The sequence below is a fragment of the Buceros rhinoceros genome, unplaced genomic scaffold (assembly GCF_000710305.1).
Source record: "Buceros rhinoceros silvestris isolate BGI_N320 unplaced genomic scaffold, ASM71030v1 scaffold1854, whole genome shotgun sequence".
NCBI classification, from domain to species: Eukaryota; Metazoa; Chordata; class Aves; order Bucerotiformes; family Bucerotidae; genus Buceros; species Buceros rhinoceros.
This window is the reverse complement of record NW_010408583.1, coordinates 15,455-35,000: the sequence shown is the minus strand read 5'-3', so window position 1 is coordinate 35,000 and position 19,546 is coordinate 15,455. Positions and strand designations below refer to the sequence as shown.

Here is a 19,546-nt window from a genome sequence, read left to right as displayed (position 1 = left end):
ATAGTGTATTAAATCAGTTAACATACTTCACTATACATGTTAGTAGCAAATATTTGTGTTTATATATAAATATTTCAAAATACTTTTACATATATTGCCAATATACAAACACTTAGACCAATTCCAGCTAATTATGACTAAACGAAAGTAAATACAATATTTATAATTTTATTGACAATATACTCTTCTTTATGGTACATTATGCTAACTAATTAAATCTGCATTTTTTAAAAAGAAGTCATTCCACTATTTGCACCATACAACTTCTTTGTTGAATTATTGAAAGAAAATCTTGGGATATCAGGAAAACATGCTTTCTATCTGCATATTTTACCTGGAATGTTTCATCACTTTTGTTGACATAAAGACATGACTATTTTTCACTAAGATCACATCTACACAGAAAGATAACTAAAATTTAAGGTTTCTCTATATAAACACATATATTTATGTCTATTTTTAAAAACCTTTCTGAGACAGGTTTGGGAAGAAGTCTGACTCAGTTTTAAACATCACCTTTCATAGTGCGATGCTGCGGGGTTACTGCTGCATATCATAAATAAATGTAGTATCAGGAAATTTTAAACACATGCAGCAGAAAAAAAGACATGAATATTACCTAGATGGACCTATTAATAAAAAAAAAAAATTAAAAATTCAAGTCAGCGTAAGACACTTAGTGGGAAAGCTAACAAAGAGTGTAAACTTCAGTGTTTCCTACCAAAAAAAAAAACTAAAAGAAAAAAAATCAAAAGAGCAAGACTGCATTCCAGTCATTTGATTTTGGTATTAACCTCAAAGACAAAAGAAATCCCTTTGGAAAACTCATCTGAAACGGCTGGACTTGATGATCTTAATGGTCTTTTCCAACCTAAACAATTCTATGATTCTATACAACTTGTATTTATCTCAGAACAGAATCAAGACCACTATTAAAATAAAGCCTGAGGCACTTTGTGATGCCTACGATTGGTGGGTGGATTTTAATTGACTTGAAGACTGTCATAGTCCTATTATCATAAAACCTGTACCACACTTCCAGCATGGAGCACCCATCTGTGCCCACCATCCGTTTAGACGTGATTGGCAAAGTGGTAGGGAACTCGCAGTGGTTGCCTCTGCCTGAAAGGAATAAACCACAGGATCTTCCAGCGAGTGCCAAAAACTTCTGAGAAGGTCTGCTGCCATGGCTTTCGGGGCCTTGATCTACAGAAGACAGCATTATTAGTGACAGACAGCATGCCCACGGTGCACTTCAGTCAACTACAACAATGCAAGTTGGCTGGGGATCCATTACTGGTCTCTGCTGAATTGTGTCCCAGAATCACAAACACAGCTTTTCTTTCATTACAGCGTGCAGCTGAGACTTTGGAGAACAGAAACTATCTGTGTTGTCAATCAACTGAAGGCAACTTTTGAAGCAGAGGAGAACCTCAGAATCAATGAAATATATGTCAAGACACAGCAGAAAGTATCTTTGATCTTTATTTTTGAAGGAAAATATATTTTCACTTGCTTTGGGCAGGGAAGAAATGGGCATAATGTGAGATTACTTTGTGTACAACCAATACTAAAAATTAGTGAGCTGCTGCTAGAGATAGGAAGTATGGCCACAGTACCACACAAAATAATCTTAAGAAAGAGCCTTCTGTTCCTTTTCTCTCTCTCACCGTTAAAAACCAAGCTACGACAAGCTACTCCTTCAGCTTTTCAGGAAATAAATAAAGACATCTTACAGCACTTACACGTCCTCACAACAGTTTGACATTTTTTCTATACTTGTAGTGTCCTGTTGAAGAAAAGAAAACACAATGAAAGGTATTTATTTACATTCCTAACTGTTAAAATGTGATTATGAATAAAGCAGGGAATCAATTCTGAGCGTACATTGCTTTGGCATGAATCCAATAGGTTACATATTACTCATACATCCTACTAGTTTTAAACAGCTGTGAGATTATCTGCACAAATTTACTCAATCTCTTAAATTATTTTTACATACATGATGTAAAACTATACTGTGTAGTTTTACTACGATAGCACATACTACAGAATGTCAATAAAACCTTACAGCATTAATACAGCTAAAATTAATTCAGATATTACAGTTAATTCATGGGACATTTAGAAGTAACATGTGTAAGCTACACTCTTCACAAGCCATACCTTTCACAAGCACCCATTCCAGACTTGGAGTGGTCTACTGAAATAACTACAGGAACATTTGTAAAATGCAATTCTACATGTTAATAAATTTTTTTTTTTTTAATTTTTGAAAAGCAGGAGCTATTAACAAGTTTTAAAATATCTGTTAAAATGTACAAAAAAACTAAATAATGCGCAGAGTGCAGGCACCCCTGCAGCTAACAGTAAATTCAGTTCATACTTTACCTTTCCAAACATGGCTAATTTAATGAGTCACAAAGTTTTAAAATTAACAAATCCATTTAAGATTAGATAATTCCCAAATAAAACTTTTTTAAAGTACCAACAATAGTACTTTTTCCTCACTTTTGCACCTCATATTTAACAAAAAGAGCTTGCTTTGTAAGTCAGTATCACTTCAGTTTTAACTGCAGGAATATTAGTGTTTTCAATGCACATTCATAGTTCATTATGTCCCAAGATCACTCATTTGTCCCAAGGCCCAAAATACAATAACTGAAATATTTCTCATGGTTCCATCTCCTTGTCAGCAGCTTAATATTCCCCTTTACTGTTCATTGATTCAGGCATGTCCATAATGCACCTGTCAGATTGATACATTTGAATGAAACCAAGAGTTAGTCCCTATTGTTCCAGCCATAGAAAGGCACAAGGGCTGTGGTTCAATTAGGGTACCACTTCACTGTCATCTGGAAACACTACCTAGCAATAAACCCATTCTGTGTTCCTTGATTGTTCCTGCCGTTAGTGCATCCAATTCAGTGCATAAAACTCTGAAGATGAAGGGTGAAATGTGAGTGGGAAATAATGTACAGGAAGCTGTTTCCCTGCTTCAACAGACATGGGTGGCCTCAACTGCCCTTGCCAAATTTTGTCTTTCTAAATCCAGCTCTGGTGAGTTTTGAAACAGGATCCCTTACCACATGCTAAACAGCAAAAATCCTAATTCTGCCCACGACACACCCAGCTGAATTCCAGACACATTCCATGGCAAAGGAAGGAAGTCCCCTCTTTTCACACCAAACCACCAGGATGCGCAAGTTCTTCCATTTGTGCAGAGAAAGCAGGCCCACAGCAGACTGTATAAACCATTCTAGCCCCATCGTTAGGTGGATTTGAATCTCGGTAGTAAGAGAGGACAGGACTGGAGGCAGCAGACTGTAAATACTATAAATATTGTTGTTTCAATTCCCAGGTAAACTGCTTCCCCTTTCCATCTCATGGGCCTGTCTAGCATATTCCCCCACACCTGCCACAAGCGTTAGGAAAGCACAGACACAGGCCATTCTTCTTGTTAGGGCAGGACCTGCCTGCACAGACAAGGGATAGTCTGCTTCCTCAGGCTGACTTTTCGTCCATCTGTTGTCAGAACAAACACCACCTTTTCTGACCACAGAAAATCACGTACAGCCTTCTGAATAAAAAAGTAAACAGGAATACTACTTCCATGACATTTAGAGGTTCTAACAGCTTTTTTGTGAGATGCTCTCATAGCTCTTTCCATAACTGCAAAAATATCTCAGCTCCAGAAATTATCCTCTGGTCAATGCAAAGCTGTCTATCTGATAATACAAAATAGTATTCACATGTTTGAAAGCAATGATTGCTAATGATATTTAGTACTACAGAAGTATGCTAGTCCGGTTTATAATTGATTTCTAACTAACATTAGCTAGCTAACATTTCACAAAAGGAGCCTTAAAACAGCTTGGGATGCAGAAATAACATAGCAAGATAATACCTTAAGTATGGCTTTTTGCTATGTTTCTACACATTGTTTATTCATTAATGCATTTGTACTGCTCCCTAAAATACCGTATTTGAGATTTTTTGAGGAATGCTCAGGTTGGGAATTGGGAGCTGTATTTCTTTTTAATTGTTATCATGGCATGTTATTGAGACCTGAAAGATGTTCATCAGGGTTTGCTCCCCTCAGAAATGTAACCCATTAGATTAACAAACTAAGTGAAAGCACCTCAAGAGGAACTGAAGAAAATGACTGTAAGAAAAGACTGTCTAACTTCCACACCTTTAAAACATACCAAGGATTTGGATGTCAAAGACAATCCCTCCCTCCCTCTCTGCTTTCCGTCTTCCATTAAAATGCCAACTTGTACTGTAGAATATTTTTGCTTTACAGTAAATGAATTGGGACTGAGCAGTGAATCTTTTGCTTCTGGGATACTTTTTTAGAATGGGAAAAAAAATGTATTTCCACATTTTAACTAGGGCTGGAGGGAATGGGAGGAAAACATCTCTCTGAAGTTTAGCTGCTAGTGACTGAACTTAAAGAAACCAAATTCCCTTCACAGCTTCCCTCCCCCAACACTGCTGCCAAACAGTTGGGCTCGTTTGAAATGTACTTCCATTTCAGAGTGAACCAATTTACCTTTTCACGTGAAAGTGAAAATTCACAGCACCCCAGGAAACACAGTAGCTCCTCTGGAGACAGGAGAGGAAGGAAAGGGAGAAGACCACAGCCCCAGTTTTGGCCTGTTATTTAAGGGTTTCTTCTCAGACAGATTAATTTTTCTTCTTTTTGAGACTGGAGGATCAGAATAACCACTATTATTCTGAATGACAAGGTGTTCTGCTCATTAACACATCTCACAAATGGCTTTCAACCAGAGTGTCATCTCTCTTAATTATGCATTTGATGTATACCAAGGTTTTGCTCCAACATATTACTGTGTTCAGCCTAAGAGGCTTTGGCTGTCTGCACCTACTATCAGCTTGGATTACTATTAATACAAATAGAACTCTGCTAAGATTATTTTTTTTTTTCCCCAGTCTCAGAGCTAATGCTGATTTTAAAATCTTTCGGATAATTGGCGCTCATCCAAAAGTTGAAAAAAACTTGGTATGACCAATCATGGCGTACCTATTGAGTCCTAGTAATCTCAATATCAAAAAATCCCATAAATTTTACAATTGCATACAAGATGAAATTGACTAACCTGCAATGGATTAATTCTGCATCAAGGGTCATCTGGACCCCCAGTCACCATACAGATTGGAAACAACTATTGTCGCTGCACCTTGTTATTCAGAGATACATACCCACTGATAAGCATCTTAAAGCAGCTAGGAAAAACATCACACTTTAGTGAGAAAAGCAAAAGAAACTAGAGGAAATAAACACAACAATCACGAAAAATCCATCACTTTAAAACACAAAAAGAGCAAAGGGTTCAGATTCTGCTGAGGGGATGAGGAGTAATTTTTTTTGCTTTGAGGACTTACTATGAGTCTGTAAGAGCAGCATGTTTACTCTTAAGTGAAGTAAGCTACTGCCACAGCTAAGACTGTTACAAGAGGAACAGAGAGAGAAATGTAAGAGCACGACTGAATTCTGCCGACCAGCTTCAGATTCATTTGCAGATGAATGCATCTGCATTAGCTACTAAGAGAAATCTATCTTTCACATCTGTATTTTTAATTAGCATAACCAACTACCTGAAAAACAGGTTTTTAAAAAAGATCACATGCATTGTGTAACAAATTGTGCTGTAAGATGGGATTCATCATGAACTAATTTATAATGGAAGAATCACATGGAAAGAATGTTTTCCTCTTACTGATTCATGTTTTCCAAAGGTGAAGTTTTAATCTGCAACTCACAAGGCTGTCTGCAAAGCACAAAGCCACAATCTCTGGTTCAATTTTTCTTCTGTGTTTGCTTAAAGTGGTATGTAATCAATACAGCTCTACTTAGTATTTGCAGCAGCAGAATGTAAGCATCATGTCATGCTTTCTTAATATAGGATTTTCAAATACTCAGTATACAAGTATCAGTAGGGAAATTTTTCTTTACCACATCCACACGGTACTGATGCACCAGGATATTGACATATCACTGCACACCATTCAAACAGTTAATTAACAGGAAACCCCGACAGCATTAATTAAATTAATAAAGTCACCATCCACTTAGTCTATAATAATACATCCACCATCTTGCACAAAGACCACATGGTAGCTATTAACTTTATAAAAGCCCATCCATCACGTAGTTCTGCCCCAGAGAAAAAAGTTAATTACTTAATAATTTTAAAGAAAAGTTTTCCTCTGCAATAGTAACACAATAATCACATAAAATTGTATTAGATGGACTCTAGTGAGAAAATGAAGAAAATGTCTTTAATTCCATATACATGCTTTGTTTGAACATATGGAAAAATGAAAACACAAACTGTTTAGTGTTTGAAATAAAAAACAATCAAAGGTAATCCTTTAAAATTAGGGTTCAGATTAGTCTCTGCAAAGGATGCTGTTTAACTGAAACATCTGGTAGTGTTACGTTGAGAGACAGGCCTTTTTTAACTTTGGAAATGAGATTAGTAGATCAGTTATTTGTAAGTGTCCAAGTAATTTCTAATTATTTTATCTGGGTCACAGATAATCCGCTTTTACAGGGCTCCCACAATGACATCAGAGGATCACTGCTGAACTGATTATCCTGTTACCTTACACCATCCATGGGAAGACAGGATTTTCCTTTTGTACAGAGAAAGAGAAAGAAATGGCTGATTGCTTCAGACAGATCACAGTCAACAAAATAAAGACCACCACAGATCTTGAGAGAAAGAAAACCTCACATATGCAAAAGGTACCAGCCTTAAAAAAGGCCAGCAAACTGAACACTTAAGTGTCTGGTGCAATTTAAAACCTCACTAGATATGAAAAAATATCAAAATAATCAGATAAGCCATTGTTTAAAAAAAGCATGACATATTGCTTATTACCTGTCCTACAGTAGTGCCTTGTAGATCAACCGTGTCAGACTCTTAATGTATAAATAGAAAAACTGGGGTTTTTAAACATCATTTAACCGTTGAAGTGACATGAAGGACATACAGAACTACTTTCTTAAAGCAAAAATGGAACATGAGTAAGAGAAATGCAAATGTCAGGGGCTAGTCTCATACTACTATACATAGCAGCATCCTGACAGTTCCACCTTTTTTAAAGGAGACTAAATCGGACCTCTTCACCTCCTACAATCAAAAATCAGAAGGAATCTGTAGCTGGTAAACATCCTAGGTGAAGTTATGCCTTTTCCCATGAAAATGCATTTTTAGGAAAACAAGTGTCTGTTACATATAAAAATACCAAATAACAGAGGATTTCTTAAAAAACACATCCAGAAAATCTGTCTTGAGAAAGCAAGCAAGTTTCTGGATACCATTTGATCTAGCTTCCAATTAAATTTTATTATTAGATATAAGGATAACTACAGGAAAAAAGTAAATGGAAGTAAAACTGAGTAACACTGATACGTCCTCCTGAAGATTTTCTTCTAGGTTAAGTGCCAAATATTCTTTTCTAGATCAACTTTGCACTTGCCATTGCAATATACTGTCATTAACAGGTATAGGCAGCAGTGGCAGAAGACAGTAGATGTTTTGGAAAATTTAAAAACTTTATGAAATGGAAATATCTACATCAAGCAAAAATGATATTTATCTATAAACCACATTTTTATCATTCATGTCAAACCACCAAAAACCCCCTTCTCTACCTTCATGGAGTTTGGAAGAGTCTATACTAGAGCTACCTTGTTATCCTGTAGTGGTTGAGGCAAAGGAGGAATAATTGCTTGAGGGCATACAAGCACCTAGAAGTAGTTTGAAGTAAAGGGTACAAATAATTTAGAAAAAAAAAGATATTATTCTCAATTATTCTCAGTAGGAGAACATTTTAGAGTGCAACTGATAATTTTTTTTTTTTTACTTTTTTATGCTAAGCTTGCTTTTACTTCTCCAGCAGTGCCATTAAAAACCATTGTGCTGCCTGGGAATACAGGTTCATTTCCAACTAAGAAATATAAAATGCAAATTTGCACTACAAGCAATGACAAGGCATAGAGGACTGGTAAAGCAAGCACCAAGCATGGAAGATAAGCAGGCCTTCAATATAATGGCATGATCCCTTTGGAAATTGTATCAGACAGTGCTTTCTTCATGGATGAAACTGATTTCTTCCACCTAGTTCTCTAGAAACATGAAAATTGTAAGATGACTAATTGTTATGCTGAGATTTTAAGAAGTGTATCTTCTTAGGATACTGGAGTTCCTAAATTCACATCTTAATATTTCTCCCTATTTCAGAGACTTCTGAATTAGAGATAAATCAGATACTTCTATTTCTAAAGTATCGAAATAAAAGTTCCCCAAGAGCCACCTCAGATACGTGCTGGAAGAAATGTTAAAATTGTTGATGATGATGAGAGTAAAGGCAAACAGAGCTTGGGGAAAGCAGTTGGGAGAAGGAGGATGAAAAGAGCCATGTGCTCCTTCTGCTAGAAGTGTGTTTCACATATGCTAGTTTCTAGGGAGAAAGCACTAATCTGGTATACAGAGGCCACCTCAGCTGCTCCCCTCTTCATTGGAATAATTCATGTCACAAGTTCCTCTAAGGACAGTTTTTGCCAACCAGCTGTTCTTCTCTCATTGTAGGAAGTCACCTCCCTTGCTCTTTGGCTTCCTGGACCTCTAGATTAGATATGAATAGGCTTGTGCTAATGACACCCTCACAGTGATACCACCATAAGAGAGGTAGCAAATGTACTCAGAGAAATTACTGCATGTTAGGTAACTTGGTCTATTAACCACCTTCTCAAGCAGCACAGCCATAAGAACACTCTCTGTGTGAGAGCCAAATTTGAGTGCACAAGTGACAAAGTTTTCATTTTTACCAGAGAACACATTTTTTCAAAGCATCTTAGTATCTGTTGAACGCACATGAAACAGGGCAACAGCAGATTATATGCATTTTTTCTTAAAGACCTTTTACATAATGAATCTACTGTTATGACCAATGACAGTTATGTCATGATAGGCACAAAAGATCAGTCAACTGCACAACACAGAATTCTGGAAAGTGCCAGAACGCACAGCAGACTACTTCACCTGCACTTTATAATGTGCTGCTTTGACTTCCTGTTTTAGCTACTGCCGTGTTCCAGAAAAACATGCTGAAGTGTATCAGATATGTTCTTTCCATTACATGTTCAGTTGGACATTTTTTCACTTCTGAAAAAAATTATTAAAGAGAAGAAAATGCCAGTATTTCCCCTTAAATCCTATGAAAAACTACTGTTCGTTCTTACAGCATGTCAAGTTATCACTTAGCTCAATGCCAGTAAAGAGCAACTCTAAAAATGTTGTATACAGAGGTCACTTGATGCAAACTAATTCTACACATTCAACCTTATCTATCTTGCTGCAGTGGAGAAAAAATAAACTTCTGTGAATACAAAGAATCAGCCCAAGTGCTCTGACCTAGGGTACACTTGACGCTTCACAAAGCATGCTACATTCCAACAATCTGAGCAGAGCCATCAGACTGTGGAAATCAACCATAAACATTTCAGTTGCCATTTCAGGTCCCAGTTCCTTATCACTGATGATGCTAAAGGAGGACGAACAACTCTGCCATTTCATCATCCCAATTTGCTTCTGTGAGACTGACAGTAAGCAGAGCACATTCTGTGTACACAGAAGATACTGAAAGACTGAGATCTGGGGATTTTTTTAATATGCATGTACAGTAGCTCTGGGGAAAAAATTAGCCTCGGCTTTATATTACCTAGAAGAAACAGAAACTATTGGCTTTGCTTCTGGACATAATGATGGTCAAGCAAGTTTACCTTATGGAGAATCAGGAAGTTTTGCTACAAAAAAGGTCAAGAAATCGTGAGTTTATTTTTTCTTTCCAAAAATACAATTTTGGCAGCATTTGAAATATAGGTAAATCCCAACCTGAACTTGCTGGACTCATTTAGCAACAGTATTTATCGGTCGAAGCTTAGATCACAGAGCTGCAATGCTGGTAGTCTCTGTTACTTAAAAATAACTTTTATCCAGAATAAACCTGCAAACACAGGCATGGAGCATGAACTAGAAAAACGTTTATTATCTGTTTATTCTTTTGCAAGCACAAGTAAGAGCTGCTCTGCTTCACCTCTTTCAAAATACCCATGCTCTTGTCCTCTTGTACATATCTCTGGGCAGCTTCCTCAATCACTGAAATCAATGCTCTCAAGAATAGCTACAGAGCAATTAATACAACATGAATGATCTAACTGTGCATATCTATGCCTTCAAGTGTTTTGAGTTTCTTTTAAATTAACCTTAAGTCTGCACTACTACACTTCAGTGATTGCATTCTGCTGTTAAATAGATTTTGATCTGTACCTTAAGCTGTTAAGCTTAATTCAATCATTAATCCACTGTTTTAAATAGGGCTCATTCCAGATACTATTTGCTTAGTTCATACAGGAACATTAGATGCTGATGCTGAACAGTAACTCCACCACAAGAGCACAGCAGGAACATCGCTGCCTCTTAGTGATTATGGTTCATTGCTTCTGTAGGACTCCAGTGTCTTCCACACTGTGTGCTCAGCACTGTGGGTGGGTATACTCAGTTTCTTTGTTTCCCCAATTCCATGCATCATAGACCTGTCTTTGGGGAGCCCGCAGAGAAACTACTCACTCACCTGCTGCCCTCTCCTCTGTCCCTTCCACTGGCTAGTCAAACATGTTAGTAAGTCCTTATGGAAGAAGCAAATTCCCACACTACAATGCTGACAGTCGAAAACCATTTGTTCAGAAAGATTTTCTGTCACAACTTGCAGACTAAGCACAACCTCACCAAACAGATTTGGCTTTGTTCGTTTGAAGTCTGACTAGTTGTTCTGAAGCAGATTTTCTCAAAATGACTGTATTGTTTATTCTTGCCAATTCTACAGTCATGAAGAAAGAAATAAAAAGGAAGACGATTGTGCTGCTGGCGTGGAAATGCTTTGAGTGGGAGAAGGACTAGATGACCTGTGTTCTTCAATGAGTCAATGCAACAGTATCCATGTGGAATGAATGAATTAGAGTTTGAAGATCCCATAATGGATTTTTACTTCTCCAGCAATCCAACCCAACAATCCCATACCTAAAAGCGTGCCCGCAGGAGGCAAGCACAATAGGCCTTCTGATACAGGTAGGGAGCTAATGGAGTGGCCCTAATGCAGAAGATCTGTACTTTTCAGCACCTGCCTCCCATACTCTATATCCACAATTACTGTGGGTTGGTTGTTTCACAAAGTTTGTCGAAGAGGATAAAAGAGATAATCCAGGCATGCTGCAGCTCAGTGATCCACAGAACTATGATTTGAGCACATAAAAGGAGGTTGGATTTGAAAATGCTATTAGCCTACACCCGTTCCAGGGTAGTGGACAGATTAGTGAGTGCAGTGGGATGTATTTCACAATATATTATACAACTGACACAGAATAAAGGGGTTTTACAGCACTTTCTGTAAGTTTGCAGTGGTGGTAGCAGCCTGACAGTGTTAAGGCTCATAATGGTGAAAGCACATATTGGGAATTCATGCCTGCTGCAGAAGTTGCACAGTTGGTATCTGGTGTCAGAACAGAAATGTTCCGTTTCAGGTGTATTTGACAGAATCAGTTTTTATTTCAGGTATATTAGTATCTTAATGGATGCTGATGGCCACTGCCAAAATTTCTGTTCTGTTTTCTTCTGCTTCATTTATCTGTTTTTGTGTAGTACTGATCACATGGCTTTTTGTCCCTTCTCACATATTCATTTAATAGAGACTAAAAAGACATCCATATTCCAGCATCTGAACTCTAAGCTCCCTGAGTTTCTGTCTTTTCCACTACTGGGACTGAGGATGAGCAGAATTCAGACGTCTGCACCAGTTCAGCTAGATATCCAGTAATGCATAGAAAAACAAAAATCCCAACTCTAGGGGATGCAGACGCAAAGGTTGTGTGCCAGCATTTAAACAGGGAAGTGAGCAGTTTTCAGTAGGACTCTGGAACAGAAATCAGGCACACTGTGAAGGGGCACAAAGGTAAATCTGTAGACCTAGGGATTAACAGAAAGTGCAGAAAGCAGTCTGATTAGAGCAGCTGGAGGATGGCAAAAATAATACACAACATAGCTACACACAAAGAGAAGGCAGTAAACTTATGCAAAGGTAATATAATAAAAAATAAGCAATATTACTGTTTTATCTAACAGAAGGAAAAACTATACAGTAATATTTGTCCTTTATTCCATACAAAGGAATTACATAATACAGTTAAGAGGTTTTCCATTATGCACCTACAAAGGCTAATACTGCATAAACCCTTAGAATCCCAAAATGAATTTTCAGGCAGATCTCAATAAGTTGTAGTCATAAAGATGCTGTCACCTTTAAAAAAAAAGTTTTGCAGACCAGATCATAATCCCTTTCAGGCATATACAGAAATAACTAATACACTCTCTTTGTTCCACACTGCAGTCCTTCAAACACTTCCATGGATTCTCAAGGCAATTTAAAAAAAATTCACTGTCAGTTATTAATGTCTAATGTACTGAACAGGATGTTAGAGCAACAAAGCAACAAAAGCTTGTTTCTTGTAGATATTTATTTCATTACCAAATTCATTCAACTGGAAAATTTTTCCATGCAGTGATTTTCTTTTTCTGTACTTGTAAATACTGAATATGCATTTGGACAATTCCACTCCACAGTTTAGTAACTGAAGAGATATGAATGTAAGCATATTGACTAAAATGCTAAACAAAAAGTCTGTGTTCTCAGTATGCATGATTTATCAATGGGCTTCACTGTCACAAAGTGTAATTGAGGCCAGGGCACATGAGATTTTGAAACAAAACCAAAAATCAAAACCGACAAATACCTACCTCGTACACTGCATAATTCCAGGACAGTGTATGGTTTTATTTTACTAATACAAATCAGGAAATTGCCTTGATAGGTGAATTATTAGACACTTGTTTGTTAGAAGGTTTCCTTGGAGACAAGAGTCTTGACAGAGCACATACTAAATGGGTACCAAATAGTGCAACTGTTTTTCTACGCTTCCCTTAAATGCAATCTACTTTTCTGCTTTTATTAATTTCATTGAAAATAAAACTAATATATAGTTCTAAAATTAGATACTTACAGTGAAAATACCCATTAGTTGAGTGTAAAAGAGTCCACTTATTCCACCTAACACTATTAGACCCATGAAGGCAGATATTCTTACGAGAGCAAGTTCATGTCTAAATACAAAAACATCCTAGAACAAGACAGAAAAGAGAGACTTTAGCACTTCCCGATTATTTTTAGTCTTTGAAACAAGTTGAAATATATATGAGGTGTTCCTGAAGCCTTAGAGCTAAAGGCAAGTATTGTTTTTTTGAACTACACTGCCAATCAGTGATACATTTATGTGCTAAAATTATAAACCAACAATTTTTTATTTATACATGTAATAATTTGGAGGGGTTTGCCACACTGTTAAAAAAAATCCCCTCATTCAGGTATTTAAAATTTTGGAATAGATCAAGTTCAGTTTTCCATCTCAAACTGTGCCAAATTGATACACACAAGCTCCAAAACGTAAGAAAACCATTCTATTAAACAGTCTGATTTATAAGACTCCTGTATCTCAGCTCCCATGCGCAGCAAATTTCATTTTAACATAAACTCTTTTAAATAAAAACAACACTTCCTAGTTTGTCTCTTGAAGACAGTACCTACAAAATCCAAGTATGCGTGTTGGATTGGTCTTACTATAATGCCGTCTATTATTCAACATAAACTTATCTTCATCTTTTAAATTTGGCCTTAGGTGGATTATTATAACTTTGTATATTGGTCCACAACCAAGTTTCCTCAGGGTACTGGAGAATATGAATATACTGTATCAGCTGCTCTGGAGAGCCTGCACTCACCCAGTAGAAAATAAGAGAAGCCTAAGGAAGTTTTCTACATCTTTTTTGAAGGATGAAACACCTTATTTTTATCACAGGAAAACATCTGTACATGGCAGTTACTGTAGATGTACTGCAAGTTCACACTCCATCTTATCCTTTGATAATGAGATAACACACCCATTCTCTTATTTATAATTTATTTATGTTTTGTTCTCAAGGCTGTCTTTTGAATGTACACATCTGTTTTTCTACTTAGAAAAGTCAGATCACAGCAGGAAACTATTACAACCTTTCAAGTAAACTTTAAATTACAACCAGAACATAAAAGTGAACTGAATGAAGAAAACCCAAACCAAACCCCACTGCTTTTGAACTTTTTTTCTTTACATTCAGCCAGCAGGACTTAAGGAAGAGGAATGTTTAGATTCAGGAATTCTGGGCTTTACTTAAACAAAGCATAGTTAAAGCAAATTGTATTTGGTAAAAAGTCTGATTTTAGATTTAAATTATTACCATGAAGATTCAAAATATAAACCAAAGCAAAAAGTTTACACTGGCTACTAAAGCTGTGAAGAAAGTCAATATTTAATGAAAAAGTAAAAATCACTATTTAGACAGCTAAAACAAAAAACAAACCCTACCAGCTTTTGTTGGCTTTGGCCTTTCTTGACGGTGTAGAAAACACATGCTTTGCTTCCTTTTTTTTTTTTTTAACTCTTCTTACTCAGTTAACAAGTAAATTCAAACAAGTCAAATCAATTCAAAATAAAAGCTTTATTCCCCTTTCCACCAGTCCACCAAGGCTTTAAAGAAAAGCAAGGTAAGACACAGGTTCTACTAACTGTAAAATACTTTCTCTTCATATCGTCATAGGTACACTGGTTTGTTATATTGGAAATGTTTTTTGTATTCAAACTCAACAGAAAACAGTGAAACATAAGAGTGCAAACAGTCAAATCACATTCTGGATCTAGCATCACACACGCCCATTAGAGGGAAGTTTATAAGACAGCTCTTAGAATCCTCCCATCATTCCAATTAGAAGAGTTCCTTCTCTTGAGCATCATCCTTGGCAGGAAAATATCATCACACAAAACATGACAACAGAAAATCCTAGCATAAAGAAGGCAGGTTGCATTTGGCATTTGACTCTTTTAATCCATGTTAAAATTAGAGGTACAGAAAACGAAAGACTGTTCATACTGAAATGAAGACCAAGGAATGTGGGATTTCTTCAAGAAAATGGGCGTATTCTGGGCAATCCAGAATCTTATTTTGAGTTAGCAAAACTATAATTCTAAAGTTCGCTTAAAGTCTGCTTTTAAAAGTCTGCTTTAGTAGCTAACAGAACCTCGGTTCTCAGGTAGCAAAAGTGCAGTTTTACAAAGCTCTTTGTCTGAAATTACTTACCAGAGCTCTGCAGCTCAGCTATCAAAACTTTAATTAGCAAGGATCTTTGTTTAAAAAACTGCTGAGAAGTAAGAATTCTGAGCCAAGGTCAGATGGCTTGTTATTATGCAGGTGTTTTGAACAAGTTTTCTAAGCGAGGTAATTAAAGGGGGGGGCTTTGCATTAACCTTGTACATAATGAATGACAAGTAACGAATCATGCTGCCTAAAAATGATGTAACTGATTACAATGAATTAACTTTTTTAACCAGTGACGAATCATAATGTTTAGATATGATGTAATGTTTACTAATGAATTAGCTATGGTATAAAAACAGAGCTATCTGGAAATAAATTGGGCACCAGTTGATATCATATTGGTTCGTGTGGCTGATTGTGTCTAAGCCCCCTGCGTCGTTTTAACAAAGGAATACTACTATGTCTTTCCTTCCTTCCTTCCCTTCTCTCTAGATGAAAGCATCCACCTCAAAGACTGGAGTTCCAGCCATGACACAGCCCCAGGGTAATCAAAGTCTCAGAAGCAATGATGACCTGGAAATCAATACCGGTCCTTCACCTAGCAATCTGGCAGAACAGCTTTTTTCTATAGAAAACAAAGTATATGCAGGAATAGAGTCTTTTGGTAATCACACCTTAATAACAAAGCTACTTTCACAATTCTGCATTGAAATAGAAATATGTGGCTATGTGAAAATAGAAAAAAATACCATTAAAAATCCATTTATATCACAATAATAATAATCATTATACATTTAGGATCTTGCTGCTTTACATAAAAACTCAACCCAGTTTGGTTTTACTATTCCTTCTCAGAACTGACAAAAACGTTTTTCCCAGCTAAGAAAACCAATTGAAACTATAATAAATCACTTTCCAAGAACAGCCAATAATTAATCAACCTCCCTCAATTCTCTTGTTCAAACACCATTTAGGACTCACCAATCTCAGCACAGCGTGAGTACTGATACAGCCTGCCCACCCAGCCTCCAAGACCGCACTTTCTGTGCTAAAGGAAAGAACTACGCAGGCTGAGCCACAATGCAACAGGACCCAGAAGCCAACATCACCAGTGCATTCAGCCTCTCTCATGGCACAATGGGGTTTTGTCCCATAGCAGCTGTTTTCCATGTTGGGCCAGGCTGACATACGTGGCCTTAGCACAGATATTAAATGCACGGTTTTTAACAATGTGAGAGCTGCCCTTCAGGTAGCCTCTTTCTCCTCTCCTTTTTGTCAACATCACAGACTAAGTGCTCTGACAAAACTTCAGTTCGCATGGCTTGCAGCCGTTGTCTTTCTACTTAGAGTTTCCTACATTGTCTGTTCTCAGTTGCAAATGCCTGGTGTACCTGTCGCAGCCTGGTGATGAAGTCAGCCTATCCATTTGGCTATCATAAAAACAGCGTAGAATACAGACAAAGCCAGGCTGTCGGATTCAGAAAAAAGCAAAACAAAAAAATACAGACTGCAGGTTTTGCATAAAGAAACGAAGGGGAGGTACAACAGAGAAAATATACTCGTGTTTAGAAAAAAAAAAGAAGAAAATTAACTCGCAGAACATGAGCTGCTTTCTAATAAGCTCTTTTATAGAAAATTTATTAAAAACAACTAATGTTTATGTAAAAACATAAGCTTTTTGATTCAGGACTATTTTGGGTCTACTAAAGAAGTAAATTTCCAGTTTGATTTGCAACTGATTTGGTTTAGGGTGAAAACGGGAATAGCACTCTGATTCCAAAACAATTGTCTACACAAAGTGCAATCCAAAGTGATAATTCAAAAATAATTTTAGACTAGAACAGATTTTAAGAAAAGGCCATACAATCTCTGCATAAAAATGACACTATATATTAAGTTTTCACTCTTGACCTCTTAGTCATTCCTGCCTTTTCTCTACAGGCCATGTATTTACTTCCTAAACTTAAGTCAATATTCATATATTGTCCTTATAATTATACAGGCAGAGAGATGGGTTAGGTTGGTTTTGCCGAACACTGAGAAGGAAAATTTTGATGTATTTTCATTTTTAAAATAAAATCTCACATCCTGTAGGTCATTTCCTAAGACAAAAGGTTTCCTTTAGATTCTCTTTACAATATAAATGGGCGTTGGATGTTTCATATTTCAGATTTTAATTATTAGTTAATATATAATATTGAACTAAATATTACTACAAATAATCTTCTCACAAAGCCTAATGAATATTTCACAATATCTTTTATTTGGAATTGGGAAAGCTGAAAGCCAGACAGAGCAGGATGATATTTCCACAATGCTTTTTTCACATTATTGTCTCCCACCTCTAACAACAGAACTCAGAACACTTTAAAAATTAGTTAAGTAACAATATTTTCATAATGTACAATGGGGTTTAGGATTTTATATGGCAGTGGTTTTTGCTATGACGCACATTCTATAGCAACATTTCTAGCAAACAATGTATCAGCAAAACTTCTTTTAATGAAAAGATTAAAAGCCTTCTATGAATCGGATAAAACATACTGCCAAAGCATTTATTCTTGCTTCTACTTGACCAGCTGTGTCTAGAATTTGCGCCAGCACAGCCACGTAGAGAGCAACTGTGTAGTCATGAGGAGAACAGTATTCTTCTCATCTCACTAGCCACAAGATTGGATATTTCCCAAAAGATAATGACTTCCTGAGCTTGTTTTTTAATGAAGATGCAAAATTAAGAACATTCCAGTCTTAGCCTCTGAAAATCACCAAAGCTAGCAGAGGACAGCACATGCTGTTTTATTCAAATTATAGATTTTTCTTCTGCTAGAATCTGACACAGGCAATTTAATTACCATTTCCTTCATTTCTAGCAGTAATTGTACTCCTCCTGCTGGCCAAACTGAAGCAATAGCCACAATCCATCTTTCTGACAGTTACAATTACAAGAGCCACAAATACTATGAAGCAATTTTCTACTGTGAGATCTGAAGCTGAAAGATTATATCTGAAATGGCCTCCTCCATTAGCTTTAAAGCTATCACCCTTACCTTGGTATACTTAATTAAAAATATTTGAGATTTTCTTACTTAACGCTTTTAAGTTTTCATTCAGAATACTAACATGCATTCATTGATCATATTTTCATAATGCATTGATCAGAACCATAATAAAAATAATTATTTCACAACAGCATTATAAGTAATTTTAATTCTACAGTTTCTGTGTTATGTACTATTTTATATCTAGAGAATAATAATTAAGATGAAGCCACACTGCCAAAAACTTCACAAGCATTTTTTAATGAGCAAGAATAAGCTAATTCCAGATGGCTGTTTAGAAAAAACTATCCATTTTGGGGGGTCTCTGGAATGCTGCAGTGCTTCAGCTTTAATCAATATACAAAGAATAAAAGAATCTTGCAGGATGCTTGCCTAAAAACATAATGAACAGTAAGCAAATCTTCTCACTAATCTTTTTCATTTGATGTCAAAATTATGTAATTCTGACAAATTATTCTATGGCACAGAGTTATATGGGATCACATCCTTAGCAATACTTTAAAAAAATCAGCTTAATGGGGCTCTGATGTCATCTTCCAGATTATTAATTTTCTGTGCTTCTGTGTGTGCCCCTCAGTCTTGCAGCTGAAAAACTGAGACAGCTAAGTACTATTCAGTGTAACACTACACTAAACAAAGGTTTTAACAGACCAGGCTTGCTGCATCTATTAAGTTTTTCTATACTGTGTAAATGTATTAATCTCTCTGGAGCACAGAATGTAACTACTATAACACAGATCGGGTTTTTTCAAAAGGAAGAGTGTCTTATGAAGTGTCCACATCTGCAAATTGATAAAGCCAAAGAAATCCCATAGCTAAACCAAACCAAACGTGGGAATCTGACCCTCTCTTCAGGCAACTACCTTACACAGGGTTAAAATAATTACTGCATATGTATTCTGCCTCCTAATTTGTCACATCTTCTAAAGGGTAGATAATAAAAGTACACCTCTCTCCAAAACTGGGTTGAAAGTAGTGGAGTTAAACCATCAAGAACAAAGTCTTAGATGTATTAAATTTTTAACTGTTAATTATTAACAATTATTGATACCTCTTCAGATATTTGTCCTGGTTTAATACAAAACCAGTCTGACTGACATGAAATAAACCAGTTAAGGTGTTTGTCCCCCTGAATGTCACTGCAGCTCACTGGCTGTGGAGCTCCTTGGCAGGACTATGTCTCTAAGAAGCTGCATATGAGACACCTCCAGACCT

The 19,546-nt window shown here is 36.5% G+C and overlaps 1 protein-coding gene across 1 annotated transcript in view; it reads right to left on the bottom strand.

Annotated features, from left to right (window-relative positions):
• Positions 1-1,073: 1,073 nt before the first annotated feature.
• The window catches only part of ZDHHC21 (zinc finger, DHHC-type containing 21), a 27,705-nt gene continuing 9,232 nt past the window's right edge, over positions 1,074-19,546 (bottom strand). Inside the window, exons 5-7 of the mRNA XM_010134892.1 lie at positions 13,148-13,264; positions 1,746-1,789; positions 1,074-1,206 (exon numbers count right to left, since the gene is read on the bottom strand). Coding sequence (XP_010133194.1) covers positions 1,074-1,206; positions 1,746-1,789; positions 13,148-13,264 — 294 coding nt within the window. The remainder of the gene's footprint in view (positions 1,207-1,745; positions 1,790-13,147; positions 13,265-19,546) is intronic.